Source organism: Corvus brachyrhynchos, unplaced genomic scaffold (assembly GCF_000691975.1).
Source record: "Corvus brachyrhynchos isolate BGI_N302 unplaced genomic scaffold, ASM69197v1 scaffold43, whole genome shotgun sequence".
Lineage (NCBI taxonomy): Eukaryota > Metazoa > Chordata > Aves > Passeriformes > Corvidae > Corvus > Corvus brachyrhynchos.
In genome coordinates this window covers 3,205,582-3,222,615 of record NW_008237353.1, presented here as the reverse complement: position 1 = coordinate 3,222,615, position 17,034 = coordinate 3,205,582, and the positions used below count along the sequence as shown (strand labels likewise).

General features: G+C 36.5%; 1 protein-coding gene across 1 annotated transcript; it reads left to right on the top strand.

The window, feature by feature from the left end:
- Nucleotides 1–1,466: 1,466 nt before the first annotated feature.
- DEK (DEK proto-oncogene) lies at nucleotides 1,467–15,809 on the top strand. The gene is made up of 10 exons (XM_008630906.2): nucleotides 1,467–1,630; nucleotides 3,328–3,429; nucleotides 3,923–4,032; nucleotides 5,877–5,971; nucleotides 7,392–7,512; nucleotides 8,606–8,788; nucleotides 9,753–9,885; nucleotides 11,680–11,828; nucleotides 13,105–13,173; nucleotides 14,080–15,809. The coding sequence occupies exons 1-10, from the start codon at nucleotides 1,495–1,497 to the stop codon at nucleotides 14,089–14,091; spliced, it is 1,110 nt and encodes a 369-aa protein (XP_008629128.1). The 5' UTR covers nucleotides 1,467–1,494; the 3' UTR covers nucleotides 14,092–15,809.
- Nucleotides 15,810–17,034: the final 1,225 nt, after the last annotated feature.

Below are 17,034 nucleotides of genomic sequence, written 5' to 3'. Positions count from 1 at the left end.
GGTGTTGCCGGGGGGCTGCGGTGTCCTGCGGCGGGAGCGGGCGGAGCGGTCCTGCGTCCGGCTGGAACGAGGAGGCGATGGCGCCTTGGCCGCCGGCGCCACCGGGCGCTGCCCATCGCCGTCTCTTTGCCCCGGCATCCAGCTTACAAGTCGGGAAGGAGGGGACAGGTGGAGGGAGGGTCCCCGTCTGAAAAGCCCCAGGCGAGGGCGGGAGATCGTCTCCCGGTAAAGGTCGATCCAGAACCCTTTTTCTCCCAGGCAAAGCGTCGTCATGAACCCAGGTGGTGAAAAGCTGAGAAGTTTCTAACTTTTCTTTTGCTCTTCTATTCCCATTGAAAGGGGAAGGAAAGAGCTTGTAGTGCTTCCCTTGCTTTTACTCGTGACTTCAAGTAAAAGTCAGTAATCGCCGTGAGAATGCCAGATTACTTGCTACAAATTAAATACTGGTAGTAATATCCTAAAAGATTCTTTTTTTTCTTGGTGACTTAGCCAGGAAGCTTTAATTTTCCTCGTACTATTACTAATACATATTAACTCACGTTTTGTGTCTTTTGGAACACCATTGATCTCTGGCACCTGCTAATACTGCATATAGGCAGCGAATTTAAATTAAATAAGTTACTTATTGCACCTGATCTCTTGCAGATAGTTTTGGCTTTAATATTGCAAAAAGAAAATGTTTAATTACATGAAATTTTGTTCCAGATCCAAACGGTGAAAGTTTTTGAAAGCTAGAATTTTAAAAAATGAAGCATATGGTTATCTTGCTTTACTGCATAGACGTTTTCTATTAGTAGGGAAATGGTACATACATAACTAAGATATTTTAGTTTTAAAGTTTACATATAGGCCAATTCACATGCTAAGAAAAGAGTCTTAAATATGCTAAGTATGAAGCGTTTATTCCTTTTTGTTGTAGGTTTACAAATTAAAACCAGGAAGTATTTTCATGCCCAAAGATGCAGCAGCTGTCTGAGTTATGAAAGCAGTGTTAATTCTTTCCTGAATTGCTTGCAACATTTTTTAAAAATTTTTCTATTTCCATTTCCCATTTAAATAAGTAACTTGTTTAAGTTACTAGGAAACTTCATGCATAGTTAACCATGATCAGAAATAAGTTTATAGCAGGGTGCAGTAAAATGGTGATATCTTAAAACACTGCAGTTTTTAATAGATAACAGTATCAGCTGCTTTGAGTGGGTGTTTCCGAATGCTTCACAAAAGCAGCTTGAAGACTTGTGTGTGGAAAGAATTTATAACCTTTTAGAGTGTTCTTAACCAGACTAGTTGCAGAATGGATGGCAACTTCTTCTGAAAAATTGTATGTATTGTGTGTACGCAGAACACTTCAGTGATTAGAGAATGTGAACCATGACAGTACCAGCACATTGCTTCTACTGCACAAGATCATGTTTGAAAGTAACATTCCTGTGTTTTTCATGGATGTTGTTCTACTGATGGTTTCCCCTGACTCTTTTTACAGAAGCATACACCATGTCTTCTGTTGATTCATCAAAAGAAGATACAATGTCCTCAGAAAAAACAGATGAGAAACAACCTGAAACTGAAAACAAAGCTGAGGAAAGTGATGAAGATGAAGAGGAAGAGGAGGAAGAGGAAGAAGAAAAGGGTACTTGTTTTTCCATTGAATAAATTTTTCTTTAATGAATGTCAAGCTACTGAATGCAGTCTCCTGTGATTTTTGGCTAATTGTGCAATTATTGAGGAGATTCCATGGTGCATCTGTCTCATGGGTCATAATAGCTTCCCAGTAGACTATAACAAGCAACGCTAAAAGCAGTGGTGGTGGTTTATCACAGAAAAGACTGAAGGAAATGCCAGCAACCTGGACTTCAATACTAGGGATTTTGTTGTTGTTGTATAAATTTTTTGAGGATTATAGGAGGTAGTGTCCCTTATCAAATTATTTTTTGCCAGTAACACTCTGAAGTGGTCTGTGTTTACAAAAGAGAAGCTTTTAAGTGTGCAGTAGTTTCGGAAATAATATAGATGTCTTTGCTTAACTACAGAGAATTAATTTTCTGGGTATCCAAATGTAATTATATTGGGTCAGTGGAAATTCCATTTGACTAATTTTAGCAATAAAAAATTGTGGCAATATGATAGGATGAGCAAGCAAGGCAAGTTTTTTGTTGTGGCATGTAATTGAGGAGGATAGTCAAGGAGTACAAAACAGGATGAAGGAACTACTATGCAAAAATGCTTGCTTTCCCTTTGAAAACAGATCCCTGGAGACTCCACAATGGAAATTTTTGTGGAAATAGAGCTGTGATATGGCACAGTGAAAAGCAAATCACTGATGCTCTTGGATCCTTGAAAGAGATGAAGTTTGGCTTTAGGAAAGGTAGTAGAAAGAAGACAGATTATGCAGTTTGGAAAACAGCAGAGTAATTAGAATTGAATTTTCAGAAACAACTTTCTTGTGAACACACAAGTGTATGTTTTGCTCTGGTTTTGGCAGTCACACACCAGTTTTGATAATGTTCATACAGGTTTTGAAGTTGCTTTCAGATGTTAAAGCCAGGACAGCCCATCTGTTTAAGGATAGTATTATTTGAGATCAAGATTTTGGTATGAAATGTTTAGGTGAAGCTTTAGCTTTTTCTTCTGGAGTGGTATCATTAAATCAGTGATGTGCAGGGTATACATGAAACAAGCTAAATGTATTCATTAGTAAGCAGTACTAGAATTTCTGGGAATAATATTCCTGTAGTGTTAGAGATACTTGTATTGTGCCCTGCAGAGTGCTTCTCTGCATAGCCCTGGGATGTGTAGTACAGTCCCACTGCTCTTGTGCTTCTTCTCCTGCTTCTGGAGTGGGAAATGAATCTGTGTGCTGGCATCCTGGACTCTGCTTTTGCCCATCTGGTGATAGTATTGTTCTTGAGAGTGCTGTGTGTGGAGCTGTGTGCATAGCGACTGCAGCATCCAAGGAGAATGTGCAAACAGTGTCAGTTTTGTACCTGAAAAAGGCAGTGAAAGGAGACAAGGATGGGTTTCTGAAAGGATGGGTAGTCTTGCAGTCTCCATGGTGGGTGAAGTTACCTTTAGGAAATACAGTCTTGTCTTCATGGTTATGTTGGATACAGGGTTGTGGTTATGAACTAGAGAAACTTCTAGTTATGTACATGCAGCTCCATAGAATCACGTTGGCATATTAGCCAAAGGTTTGAAAGTGTCATAGTACCTGGTTATATCATCATCCGTTTTTGGTTTGCTATTTCAAAGAGTCAGTCTTGTTTTCCCTGTCACTTCAGTCAAATCTGCAATGAAGAATATTGTGGTTAAGGAAGCTGTCTTTTGCAGAAAAGAGTCTCATTGTTGAAGGAAAAAGGGAGAAGAAGAAGGTTGACCGGCTGACCATGCAAGTGTCCTCACTGCAGAAGGAACCTTTTACAATTACACCCGGTAAGCTTGACTTCTCACATAAGAATTTTGAGTGTCAGGAATGATAATGAAAACTCTAAAAAGATTAAATCACTAATTTGTTGTAGATGAGACCTAACTTATGAGTCATGATCCGTGTAAAAATAATAAGGCTATTATATGAAAACCCTCTTTTATTCTGTAGCATCAGTTTAAATCATAAAAGTTACGTGATGTTTAAACTTACTTGGAATTAGGATCTTCAGTCCCTCACCACTACTAACAGAGGAGCAACTAGAATAGAAAGAAATGCCAAATCCTTGTACCCTGATCTAAGTAGTAAGGCAGGTAAAGAGCCTGTCAAGGTGCCTAAGTGACAGGAAAAGGCCTGCTTAATATTTGACCTATTAAAATGTCTAATGCCATTTTTAAGTAAGTTCTTTGCTTTTTAAAAAAAACAGTAGAAACTTTAAGTTATAAACACATAGGTATATATGAATGTGATGAATAGCATAATTGATTTTAATTGTTTCAGGAAAAGGACAAAAACTCTGTGAAATTGAGAGGATACAGTTCTTTCTGAGTAAAAAGAAGACAGACGAACTTAGGAACCTGCACAAACTCCTCTACAACAGGCCAGGCACTGTAAGAATTTCAGTCCTGTATATCCATTAGTTCTCATGTATAGTGAAAATGTTTGTAGTGCAGTTTTTTACATTTGCACATATGGATCTATTTCTTAAGTGCCATTTATTACAAACTACTTAGAAAATGGGTATTTGCAGGACCAGTTAAGTAAGTCTCCTTCTTTTAACTCCTATAAACCCTCTTCCTATAAAAATCCTGTGGCAAAGTGTACTAAATTGAAAGTCTCTTGAATGTAGATTGGTTTGTGTTTTTTAAGGGGACGATGGTGGATTACCTTACAAGGATGAATTGGAAATAATTTATGATTCACATGCTAAAAGCTGCTGACATGCAGATGACAATCAAAATACTCCATGTATTAATACATTGCTGCATACCTATTTTTCTTCCTTTGTTTGCAGAAAGCAGTAGAAAGATAAATGTGATAAAAATCACTATTGGGGTTTTATATATAACAATTTTCCCAAGAGAATTAAAATATGATATTGTCCATTTTGTATTTAAGGATGACACTTAAAATATAATGGCAAATCTTTCTTGGAGTGGTTTATGTATCAGTGATTGTGCATTAAATTTCAGAGTAAATATGACCCGTTTTCCTTTCTAATGGAGGCAAAATGTGGAATTAAGGTAGATTAAATTGTACTATTTCTACACATTTACTATAATTATTGGAGCTTTTTAAAAATCTTTGTATATATTGGAGACTTGAGCAGCCAGTGTAGAAACCAGGAACTGAACAGCACTAGTACAGGTGCATGCTATCTGTAATATCTCAGACCACTGCTTCCAATGCAATGTTTGTTTAATGGCAAAGAATGATCTGTTGCCACAAGTATTCAGAAAAAGAACATATCAGTATGGTTTCAGTCAAAACTATATTTAATCATAGTTTCTGGGAACTCAGAATGCTGTTTAATATAGTGAAGGTCAGATCTTGTCTTGTATGCACCTATTTGTATGTGCTTTGTAATTAACATTTTTTAATAAAACATACCACCTGCAAATTTTCTTTAGGTGCTGGACAAAGCTCTTTGGAAAAGGAGCTCAGCTTTGGTAAAATTATAAACTAATGGAGAAACAGCAGAAACAAAATTTGTAGGAGTATTGAAAGTGAGTTCAAATTATTCTTGATAGTGTTATAAAGATCTCAGAAGATTGAAAGATCTGGGGTTCTCTTTTATCTTCTTTTTTTTTTTTTTTTTTTTTTTTTTGTAAAAGGAGACGAAGTGAAAACAAAGAACTTAAATACATTTTTGTGATCTTGATGGGAGCACTTTTCCCATTATAAGGGCTGTTGCAATGGAAGTTCAACCCAGATCGGATGTCAGGTGTAATGGTAGAAGTTGTAAATTGGGTGGTATGTAAATGCAAAAATCAGTCCTGCTAAATAAAATAAGATAGGTCCTATGTAAGACTTTGAAAAGCTAGTAAAGCAAATTTACTCTAGCAGATTATAGAATAAAAAATGAAAACCCCTATTTTGTAACAAATTACATGATACAAAGCATGCAACAGTCTTCATAATGTTGTTGTTTTGCAAACCTGAAACTCATCATGCAGTACACTCTAAATGAGCTTGAAATGGCAGGTGACTTTGACTAGTAAGTTATTAAAAGTACCACAGTTACAAGAAGCTGAAGTTAATTGTTGTAGTTTATCTGTCATGAGATAAGTAAAGGTATAATCCATGTAGGTTATAACTTAAAAGGTGTAACTTTGTCAGCAGAAAGCTATATGCTAGAACAGATTTTTCTTGTATAAAAGATTAACAAATGTAATAGGATGAAATCTTTTAAACTGCTTACAATGAAAAAAGTAATCTGTGTGCTCTGTTCTAGGTTGCATCCCTAAAGAAGAATGTGGGTCAGTTCAGTGGGTTTCCATTTGAAAAAGGAAGTGACCAATATAAAAAGAAGGAAGAAATGTTAAAAAAGTAATGATCTCTTGATACTTAACATAGCTTGACTCATGCTATGCACTCTGTTTTTTCTTTCTTTTTCTTCCAAAATTTTACTTGAGATGAAATTTAAGCTATAAGCCAGGTGGCTGTTTACTAGAGCTGTACAGTTTTCTTCTGAGTTCCTTTTAATCACACAAGCTGGTCTCTTAAGACAGCTTGAAACGTATTAAGTTAAATAGTGAACATTTTATTCACAATTCCCACCTTCCTGGCTTTAACTATTGCATCCTAACTAGCAGATTCTTCTGCCAAGTGAGAGGAAAGCATTATTTCCCCAGGGCAAGCATAGTGTTGTGAACACATTGTACTTTATTCGTGGTGCAAACCTGCATCCTTCTATGCCTCAAAACCTTCCTCCTTCAAAATCAAAAGCCATTTCTGCTTATTATATATTAAACATACTAGAATTGCTGTAGCAACTAGTCTCACAAACTTTTTTTTTTCTTTTTTACTGTCTCCCTTCATAAGCTGCTTTTCCATCAACAGGAGAAGCTGCTGCAACTTAGTTTTGGCTGGACTGAAAGTGTGTAAAATGACTTTGTGTATTTGTGTAGCTAGTCATAATAAATGAAAGAATAACATCTACACAATATGTTCTAAAACTGGGGGGTTTTTAGTGCCTGTTTGTTGATAGTGGAAAGGCTTCCAGAATTTGGAATTTCCAAATTTTTCTTCTTCAGATATGCAGTTTTCCAGGAGTATGGTTTGTCAAATACATTGGAATCCACAAGACAAACTGTCTCCTGAGGGGAGTTTTGACCATTTCCCATGGGTTTAATTGTGGAATTCTCCTTATCAGAAAAAAAAAAAAGTCATTTTGCACTTTTTTTTTTTGTATTTTCCATATGAAACAACTTGTTTAGTCTTCAGCAAATATTCTGAAACCTGGTTGCATTGGGTTGCATATGAAGGTACAGAGCCACGTGTGCTTACGTTACTGTGGTAGCTTCTGCTGCTGTTTGCAGCTGTGTGTGGAACACAAGCTGTTGAGCAGTTTGTTAATTTATTCTGCCTCTGTGGCTGATTTCTGCCCAGACTGTACACTTGCATGTCATATTTTAACAGCATTGAACAAGATGAACAAAGGTCAATGTGTTTTGCAGAACTTTACTATTCAGGCTAGAGATCATAAAAAATGTAATACTTTTTTTTTACTATGATTCTTTAACTTTTTTTTAATATTCTACTATACAGACATAGAGATTTGGGAATTTTATTTTATTTTGCTTTATGTAATATAGTGGTGATTCTTTGCTTAACCATAGATAAGACTGGAAGTTGATTGTGTAGATGTATTGTCAGGTGGCAGGCACAAACCAGACAGCAGCTTCTAGCAGTCAAATGTTGACTGTTTAGGATGTGATACTAAACCTCTTTTTTTTTTCTCCTACAGATTTAGAAATGCAATGTTGAAAAGTATCTGTGAAGTTCTTGACTTGGAAAGATCAGGAGTTAATAGTGAGCTCGTAACCAGAATATTAAACTTCCTAATGCACCCAAAATCTTCAGGCAAGGTGAGATGCAGGTTGTTGCACTTGCTTTTGTAGCTCTGTTCTGATGGAAAAGGCATCTGTTCTCTATTGCTCATTGTTTGTTTGTTTCCAATGATGATACAATTACTGTTTTAGCTTACTGAAGTAGGAATGACTGCTTGAAAGAGAGTTGTCCTACTACTGCAGGCATCCTTAATGGGGTGAAGACTTAAATAGAAATTCTGTTTAAATGTGGGTGTACCCATTACACACTGTTAGCGCACAGAACTGCAAGTTCAACACATGGAGCTAATTAGGATATCCATCTCCAAATACCAATTAGCTTCTCCTTTGTGGGTGGAGGAGAATAGATACATGAAAAGACAGGAAAATCAAATGTCAGATGTTACCTGTGTTTGCTGTATTTGGCAGATGTACGTTATCACGCTTGTACATCACCAAATAGAATTTGTTGCAGGGTCCAACAGCTTGGTTTAGCTAGTGTATGCTTGTGCACTAGATTCAGAGTGCCACTGCCAAGACTACTAAACTCTGTTGTTAATCTTCTTGGACTTTCAGTTTTTAATCTAGAAAGTAATGCTAAAATAGTTGCACTGTTGCTCAGGAAATCAAATCTATTCCCAACAAACACTGGTAAGCGATGTGAATAAGGGGTCTGCATGCTGCTTTAGGGACACAGGCACTGAGTTATAGCAAAATGCAGGTTTGCATAAGACATGACAAAATTCCTGCCTTTAAGTCTTCCAAGTTGTCAGCTGATTTATTACCAAAAGAAAAGGCTTGCTTTTATGGATTGGTAGGTGAAAGAACAACCTAGAAGGAACCTTTCTTGCTTCCCTTCTCTAATGCCCACCTTTTGAAGATTTGCTTGCTTAGGGAAAGGGTGCACTTAGCTTGGAACTGAAATTTCATTTTGCTCAGCTCTAGCTCAGTAGTGAATAGTTGCTTACTGCAAAATACTATGGCTTAAGTGTAGTACATAAAATAGTCCTGGGTTGTGTTAAGACACCTGTATTTTTTTTTTACTATTCTTTCATGTGATTTGAAAGAATTTATCGTTTTAAAATTCACTTTTATATTCCTACTTGGACTACACACATCTCTTGTCTCTCAGCCATTGCCAAAGTCCAAAAAACCACAAAGCAAAGGTGGCAAGAAAGAGCGGAGTAGCTCTGGAACAACAAGAAAAGCAAAACGCACCAAGTGCCCAGAGATCTTGTCAGATGAATCCAGTAGTGAAGAAGATGAAAAGAAGGAAAAGGATGAGTCTTCAGAAGAAAAAGAAAGTGAAGATGAGGTAATGAGGGGTTTTGTTTGTTTTTCAACATTATGTCATTGTTACCAGTTGGTAACTCTTGGAACACAGAGTTGGGGAGTAAGTGATATTTAACTGAAAGAAAAGGGAACACACCTGCAATTTATAAGAGGTTTTCTTAAATTCTTTGTGTGTTGAATTTAGAGAATCATTTAGATAAAAGGCAAAAGTTCTGGTTCTTGGGTGTATGTATGCACCTTATAAAATCGTTTGCTATGTGTCATTTTGGGGCAGCCAGGATTTCTAATGTAAGTGATTGCATTTCTTGTATCATCTTGTGATGACTTTATTGTAATTTCATCATGTAGTGTATGATTTGATACCTAGGACTTAACTTTGAATTCAGTAGGAGTCCCTGACCTACCTGACTGCATTGGGTTGGGATCTTGTTTCCATATTCCTCCTGGATTTTATATCTTAGTCTTTCTCTTCAGGTGTTATATCTTAGATTAAAGTAAGCAACATAGTTGGCAGCCTTAGAAAGATCCCTGCACTCTGATGTGTCTGAATCTCGCCGTATTTTGTGCTTTCTTTGTAACTTTTCGCATGCTAGGCGAGAAACATCACATCATGGATTAGTTTGGGTTGGAAGGGACCTTTTAAAGGTCATCTAGTCCAATCCTCCTGCAATGAGCAGGGACACCTTCAACTGGATCAGGTTGCTCAGTGCCTCATTCATCCTGGCCTGGAATGGTTCCAGGGATGGGCATTCCCCATCTCTCTGGGCAGAGAGATTTTGATTGCAGCATTTTTTAAAAGAGTTAGGCTTTTAATATACTACAGGTAGAAGGATGTAGGCAGTGTATCTGTTTTGCTGCACCTGCTCTGTTGGTATGGAATGGCTGGAGTAAATTGTCCTCAGAGTGAACAATTTCCCTTTATGGAAGAGGTATGGATTGTTCTGGTGAAACCTATAATTTTAATTTTCTGATTTTCTTCTTTGTAGCCCCCTAGAAAAGCAACTAAAAGAGAAAAATCTAAAAAGATTACTTCTAAAACTAAGAAAGCTGTGAAGGGTGCAAATGTCAAGAAGGCAGACAGCAGCACTACTAAGAAAAATCAGAACAGTTCTAGAAAAGGTAAATGTTTTAAATCTTTCATATGTTGTCTTGTAGCTTAACTGGTGTGCTTATTAGAAAGCAACCTTTTGCACCTAATTGTGAAAGAAAATGGAATTTGGTAAATTGTTGACTTGCTACTTGATGTTTCTTTCCTTGAAACAGTATTTAATGAAAAAAGCTGTTCGTTTGGGTATATTTCATGTAATTTCTGCTGTGTGCACATATATTGTTTTTATTTGCATATAAACTGAAAGTATCAGCCAAGTTTTCCATTCTTTGCTGGAAGAACATTGGTAAAGTTCTGTTTGGGCTGCTACAGTGGCTTTATGCGAATCTTGTAGTTGACCCAGTGGTGTATATCCCACGTTTCTATCTTTGGTTCTGCAGCTTGATATGGTTTTTTTGTTAACATAGATATAGTTTCTCCATGCATCCTTTTGCAGTCAGTTTTCTCATATCTCACAATGTGCATGAAGAGTACACAGACACTGAGTTTCTTAATAGCTCTGTAAAGATGGCAGTACTGAGGGTGGGGACAGTGGTGTCTTCCCAAGCACATTTGGCAAAAAGGGCCTGAGCAGGGGCAGATGGTTCTTGTAGGCAACTCATTGAGGCCGTTCAGCAGTGGGCACTTCTGATAAGGAACACTGACAGCACTCAGGGCTCTTGCAGCAAGAGTGGAGCCAGCAGCTCAGGGAAGTCCAGAGGTCCTTTCCCACCTTAAATTCTCTGACACTCTGAGATAACAGCGAAGTCTTTCTCAACTGTAGTCCAAGTTACTAATGCAGTTTATATCCATACTACAAAAGTACTTCATTTAATGCCAGCATTGGCATATGCATGCCACAGCACAAGCATCAGGTCAGATTAGTTCCCCTTCTTGTCAGTGCTTTGAGAAAAGGTGTGGGTAAGCATTTAGGCACAGAATTATGCTAAATTTCTTTCATAGCCTTATTTCTCAGCAGAATAAACTGGCCTGTGCTGAACTCAGTGTACTTTCAATTTGACTACTGAATGTGGCTGTGTTGTGTGTACACCTTATTTTGTCATCAGCATATATGTATAGACACAAATGTTATGTGTTTTTCATATAAGTTACGTAATATATTCATAACTTCTTATTTACTCTTCCTGCATTTCTGTTTCCAGCATATGTTTGCAGTACCAAAATCAAAATGTAAAGTAGGTCTTTCTGTAAAGTCATTATCCAGTTTGTTTGGCATCTGCTCTGAATTTTGTCTTGTTGGCAGTAGAGGAACTGAGTGGATGTTGGAGTCATTTGGTCTAATTCCTTTTCTGCTGGAAAAGACTGTAGGAGTGTCCTGTGCTCCTTCACTTAATTTACGAAGTTCTTACTTGTTCTCATGGTGTTTCTGATAGTAAGTTTGCAAAGTTAAATTGCAAAATTACAAGAGCCTAGTGTTTTTGGCACTGCTAGGGGAAAAAAGAAATCCAAACTCCTTTTTAAAGGAAATAATTACTTTTTTTTTTTTATGGTCATAATACCTGAATTAGAATTGTTGTAATAAGTCTTTTGCATTAGTTTGATAGATTAAATTAGTCCCATACTTTTTAGAGTTCTTGTTGATATGTAAACTGATAGTTCATCAATAATTACACAGATTCATAAATAAATGTAGTACTGATAGCATTAGCTTTGTTTTTAAATGGATGGTCTAGCAAGATGTCTATTTCAAACGAAAACATCTGGATTGGATGCTTCTGGAAAGTTCTGATGGCTTCTGTTTTTAAGGAGGAAAGCAGACAAACTGAAAACCTTCTATTACAATCCAAATTGTTCTTCATATTTAGAAAGTGAGTCTGAGGATAGTTCAGATGATGAACCTTTAATTAAAAAACTGAAGAAACCACCCACAGATGAAGAACTGAAGGAAACTGTCAAGAATTTGTTGGCCAATGCAAATTTGGAGGAGGTTACAATGAAACAAATCTGCAAAGAGGTAAGTAAATACAATCTTGCAGTCTCTGTATAGGTAGTGAGTGGATTGTTTGGGAATGGATTTCTATCATCATTTCAGAAATGGAGGCTTATACTCTGCACTGTTGTTCAGAAACTAAATAGTTTTTGCATTAGTTTATTTTCTTGCTAATAGCTGTAACGATGAGAGCTTTAATTTTTAGATCTGCAACACTGATACTAGCATTAAAAGGGAAATATTAAAATTAGCTATCTGGGAAGTAGCACTATGACCTCCAAACCAAGTGCCATGTATGACAGTGAAAACCTGAAATGTTTAGATAGTGCAGCAGCTTTGCTGCTGTCCATAGGGGAGGGCTGTGTCCTGTGCTCTGGACATTTCTGCTGCTCACCTTGCACACTCATTCTTCATATGTTCTCTTTTTAAGTCCATTCACCTGTCAGCAGCTATCAGAATAGTTCTCAGCTGAGTTAGTGAGTTGAATCAGTTCAGCAAGAAATCCATTAATTGTCAGAACAGGTGGGAACCATGTGGCCAGAAAAGGGAAAGGTGGGGAAAAGTGACCCAAACAAACAATACAGTTACCTTGATACTTTCTGGTTAACACACAAGTTTGGTTTTCCTGGTACTTTACAGATGTTGTCTTGAGAAAATTAAACCAGAAGTTATTCTTATCAGAAAATTGAATGTAACTGTTGTTCATATTTATAGTCATTCTAGAAGTCTGAAATTTGGTATGCTGAAATAAAATACTCTGAATTGGTTGTCAGTGTTGGCATCTATTTTCTGTTTGTTTGGTCCTCTCCCACTCTGTTAATAAAAGAGTAGTTGTAGAATAGCACTCAAACATGTTGACTCTTCCGTTACTCTCTTGAAAGGATCACAGTTTTACTTATCAAATACCAAGGCTTATTTATTTTTCATTAATTGTTTAGCTTCCTACACTAGTGCAGGGCTATCTGACTGCTTAAGAGAGCATTTAAAACAAAAACTGCACAATTCTTATTTGTGTGACATGGCAAGCTAGGCATTTCAGTTTGTTGATGTGCAAAATTACGGTACCAGTTTAGTCAGTGACCAAACATAAAACAGTACATCCATGTAAATATTTATGTGGTCAAAATAAAGACAGGAAAATAAGCTTTTTTTTTTTAAAGGGCATTTTGGCAGTTGTAGTACTAGAAGTACCCACATCAGTTTTTGCCTTAATTTCATTTAAGCTTCTTCTATTTATACAATGCATTGAATGAAAGTAATTTGAGGTTTATTTTGTGGTTTTGTTTTTACTTTTTTTTAGGTGTATGAAAAATATCCTAGTTATGATTTATCTGACAGAAAAGACTTCATTAAAAAAACAGTCAAAGAGGTAAAGACTCTATCACTAGAAAATGTTCTGGGTTGGGGTGGTTTGTTTTTTTTTTTTTCTCCTTCTTCCGCCTGGTATGGCATCCTGTTACACCAGTTTTAATACCCTCCTGTATAATATTGAAAGTTTAGTGCTTACCTAAAGCTTTGATGTTTGGTTTGGGGGTTTTTTCCCTTATCTTTCCCTCTTTAAAAAACCACTTACTTCGGATTCTTTTCTTAGCATACCACTACTACTCTTAGGCATTTCTTTGGTAAGCATAACTAGAATTAACGTTACGATAGTTTTTAATGACTTGTACTCTGAAAGCTATGAATTTGTTTTGAATTACAACCTTGGCTGCAAGATGCACTCAATTCAGGCACTGGCCACATACATTCATAGATAACAATGCATGAGGTTGTACAAGCTCTGCAGACCTGTCAGCTAAGGCAAAAGGGAATAAAGATGCATAGCTTTACTCTATCTGCTCCTGGTACTACAGTTATCATGATGTTGCCTTTGAGTTTGCTGTGCTGAAGATCAGGCCTTATCTACTGTACTTATGACAGAGGGTTTTTTGGTCTAATCTGAGGTTTTTGTAATTTGTAAAAAAAATCAGGTTTCATGACTTTTGCTAGCCCTGAAACTAAAAATGGAACCATAGAAGTGAGGTTCACTTAGTGGAGTTAATAAAAGAACTTCATTTTCTTGTGGCTTGTTGATACATGGCTATCTAGAATTGCTGTGTCTGTGTTGTGCCTACATGTCACTATTAGCAGGAGAGAGCAATTTGTCTGCTCTAGGGATGTTTTGAGTTGTGATAGCAAAAGGAGAGTGTATTTTCATGATAATTTGATACAAAATGAGAGGTTATATGTGATTGGATTGAGAAAAAGGAGAAAACTAATACACTTCTCTTTTCAGTTGATTTCATGATCTGATTTGACTGTGGGAAATGAAGATTCCTGGGTTTATGTTTCCATGGATTTGAAGATCTAATAGGCACCAGCAAAAGGAATGTGTCTTACCCTTGTGGTATTTAGTCAGAGCTAATTCTGCTGATCTAATGTTAAGAGTGTTAATGTAAATGGCTTTGTATGTCCTTTTTTTTTTTTTTTTTAACAGAATTGCATTTGATGCAATTTTTAGTTGAACATACTTAAGTTTCATGCATGGCAATAAATGTCCCCTTTTTTATAGTTTTGTACATTTTGAATTGCGTTGTGTAACTAGATTCATTAAAACCATTGTAGCTTTTTTGTGTAGATACCAGCGTACAGGAGATTTTAAAATCTACTAAGAGGAAAGCTGCTTATCTACATGTATACATGCAGAGACTGGAATATTGCAGTATTGGTTACAAAGATATTTTGAATACATATTCATTCTGAAAATAAGAAGAGTTAGTCACATACTAATCTTTTTTATATTCTGATACATTCTACAGATGCAGAATTATTCTGAATCTAGATTACAGTCTTGCATGTGTAGGCACTGAAAGAACTATCACAGCATGGTAACTAATTGGCATATAGATGTTATTTTTGTACTTTAAAAAGGCTTTTTGTTGTGTATATAAAGTTATTTCAAATTTCTTTTGTGCAAATCAGTTTTTAAATTTTGGTATCTTTGAATTTATGACATGAAATGTCAGTGTTCAGCAGTGAGGCAGTGATAAAAAGTGTGCAGAAGTTTCATGAAAATGAGCTGGGGTTTCATCATGTTTCTCTCATCTTTCCTTGTACAGAAACTAAACTGTAGGTTTATACCTGTAGTTTAACTTTATACAAAGACTACAGACATTGTTTCAATATCTTGGATACAGTAAATAAAATCCCTCCAAAGGCAATAGGAAAATTTCTAAAGTTCACTTTGCAGATCTTTTATCTTGGTGTCTTGACCTGATGGCGTAGCATCTCAGAAGTGGGTATCCAGGATGTACAGCTGGAGGCTTGATAGCTTTGGAAATCCACAGTAGGGCATCCCCATCAGGCAGCACTGATGTGAGCATGTGTGTTTTAACCTCTTTTCTGTGTGGGAGGGCTTTGCTGAACCTGATCTTCATTGCCTCGACATGGACAATGGTACTTTTAAGCCTGCAGTCTTGAACTTTGGCTGGCAGCTTTTAGCAAACTCTTTGCATAAATTTTTGTTGTTTAGGTTTTCTCTTCTCCATACACCTTGTTGCTAATATGGGAAGTCCTACACTTAAAATCGTGAAACTAAGAGCTGCCAAAGTGTGGGCTGCCATTAACACCATGAGCACAGAATCCCTCTGACTAGTATTGCTGGAAAGACAAAGTGTATTTTTTTGAATTTTATTACTGTACAGTTGAGAAGTAAGGGTTCATAAATTATGTAAATTCTGAAAATTTCAGCCAGTTAGACTGTTGATCTTACACACTTTTGAATTTCTTTGCGTGTAATCATTTATAATAAGGCTGAATGTAATGGGGATTTTTTGTACTCAATAAATGTCTTTCACAAAAATGTAAATCAGTTTTAATCTAACATTTGCTTACATGTATAGTAAAAAAAACCTACACAGGAACAAGGTTGTTTGTCTTTATCTCATCTGGTAGAAAATACTGGCTTCTCTACTTTGAAAGACACTATTGCTGAAATGTACGTCCTTGCACCAGGACAAGATTTTATATCCTCTGTGAAGTTGATTTGGTTTTGTTTTGGTTTTTTTGTGGTTTTTTGTTTCTGAACTGTCTTAGCAGAAAAAAACACTTTTTCATTTGCAATTAAAAACATCAAAAATTTCCAAGTCAGGCTTAAGAGAAGAAAGTTACTTGTATTAAGTTTTGATATTTTACAAATACTTGAACTGCCGTTTGATTTTTATGTAAATGTACTAGCCAGTTTTAATTATGTGGATCAGGAAGTGTTTTTAAGATTCACAACTCCAAAGTATAAACATTTTTTTATAGTTTAAACTCTAATGAAAACTTAGAAAAGGATAGCATACTTCTATTTATTGTATATATGCATTAGTTACCACTTTGGAATTGCACAGATGGAATGGAAATGAACTTGACATCCTTCAAATATTTTGTTTAAATCTCTTAACAACTCAGTGTTAGTCCTCAATGGAGAAGAACGGCCTGAGCTTTTTCTTTGCTAATCCATACCAGTCTGGCTGCAGCTGATACAGGATTCCAGTTCTTTCTGCAACTGGGAGAAAGGCTGCAAGACAATACTAAAAGGTAAATAAAATGTCCTGCTTACCCTGATGCTATTGCATTAGAAACACATCTGATCAAGGATCTAAATCCTGTTCAAAGAGGCCCATAAAATAGAAATGGGTTAACTGGGTAAAAGGTAACTGAATAAATTGTTCAGGCATATACCTTTCCAGATGCTTAAGGTAATGCCCTGACCATTGTATTCTAGAGAAAAATAGTCCTAACATCTTGATTTGATTGCTTCCAGCATAATTCCTACAATCCCAGTGTATTGGTTCCTCTTTTTAGTTAGGCTTTTGGTATTTGGTATTTTGGCTGGTGACCTGCAAAACCACAAGTTAATCTGAATGATTTGCAGATGTAAACAGCTGTTCTTATGCATGATCTTAGTGCTTGTGGCAACAGTGTATGGGGCTTGGAGGAGGAGGAAGATGGAGAGGGCTAGGTGGGTAAGGAGATCAGCAATTTGGAGTGAAAAGAGGTTACTTGCCTTTAGAGTTATGTGGTAACCCATGGTATACTCGTCAGGCATGTCTAACCAAGATGAAATTACAAAGACATAGCTCTGAATTCCATCCCACTTTTTTCCAGAAGTTCTAGACTGACAGCCTTCTTGGACCTGAGCTGGCTGCTTATAGGATCTGTGCTCTTTCTATGTTATCCCGTTATAAGGCACATGACAGAGCAA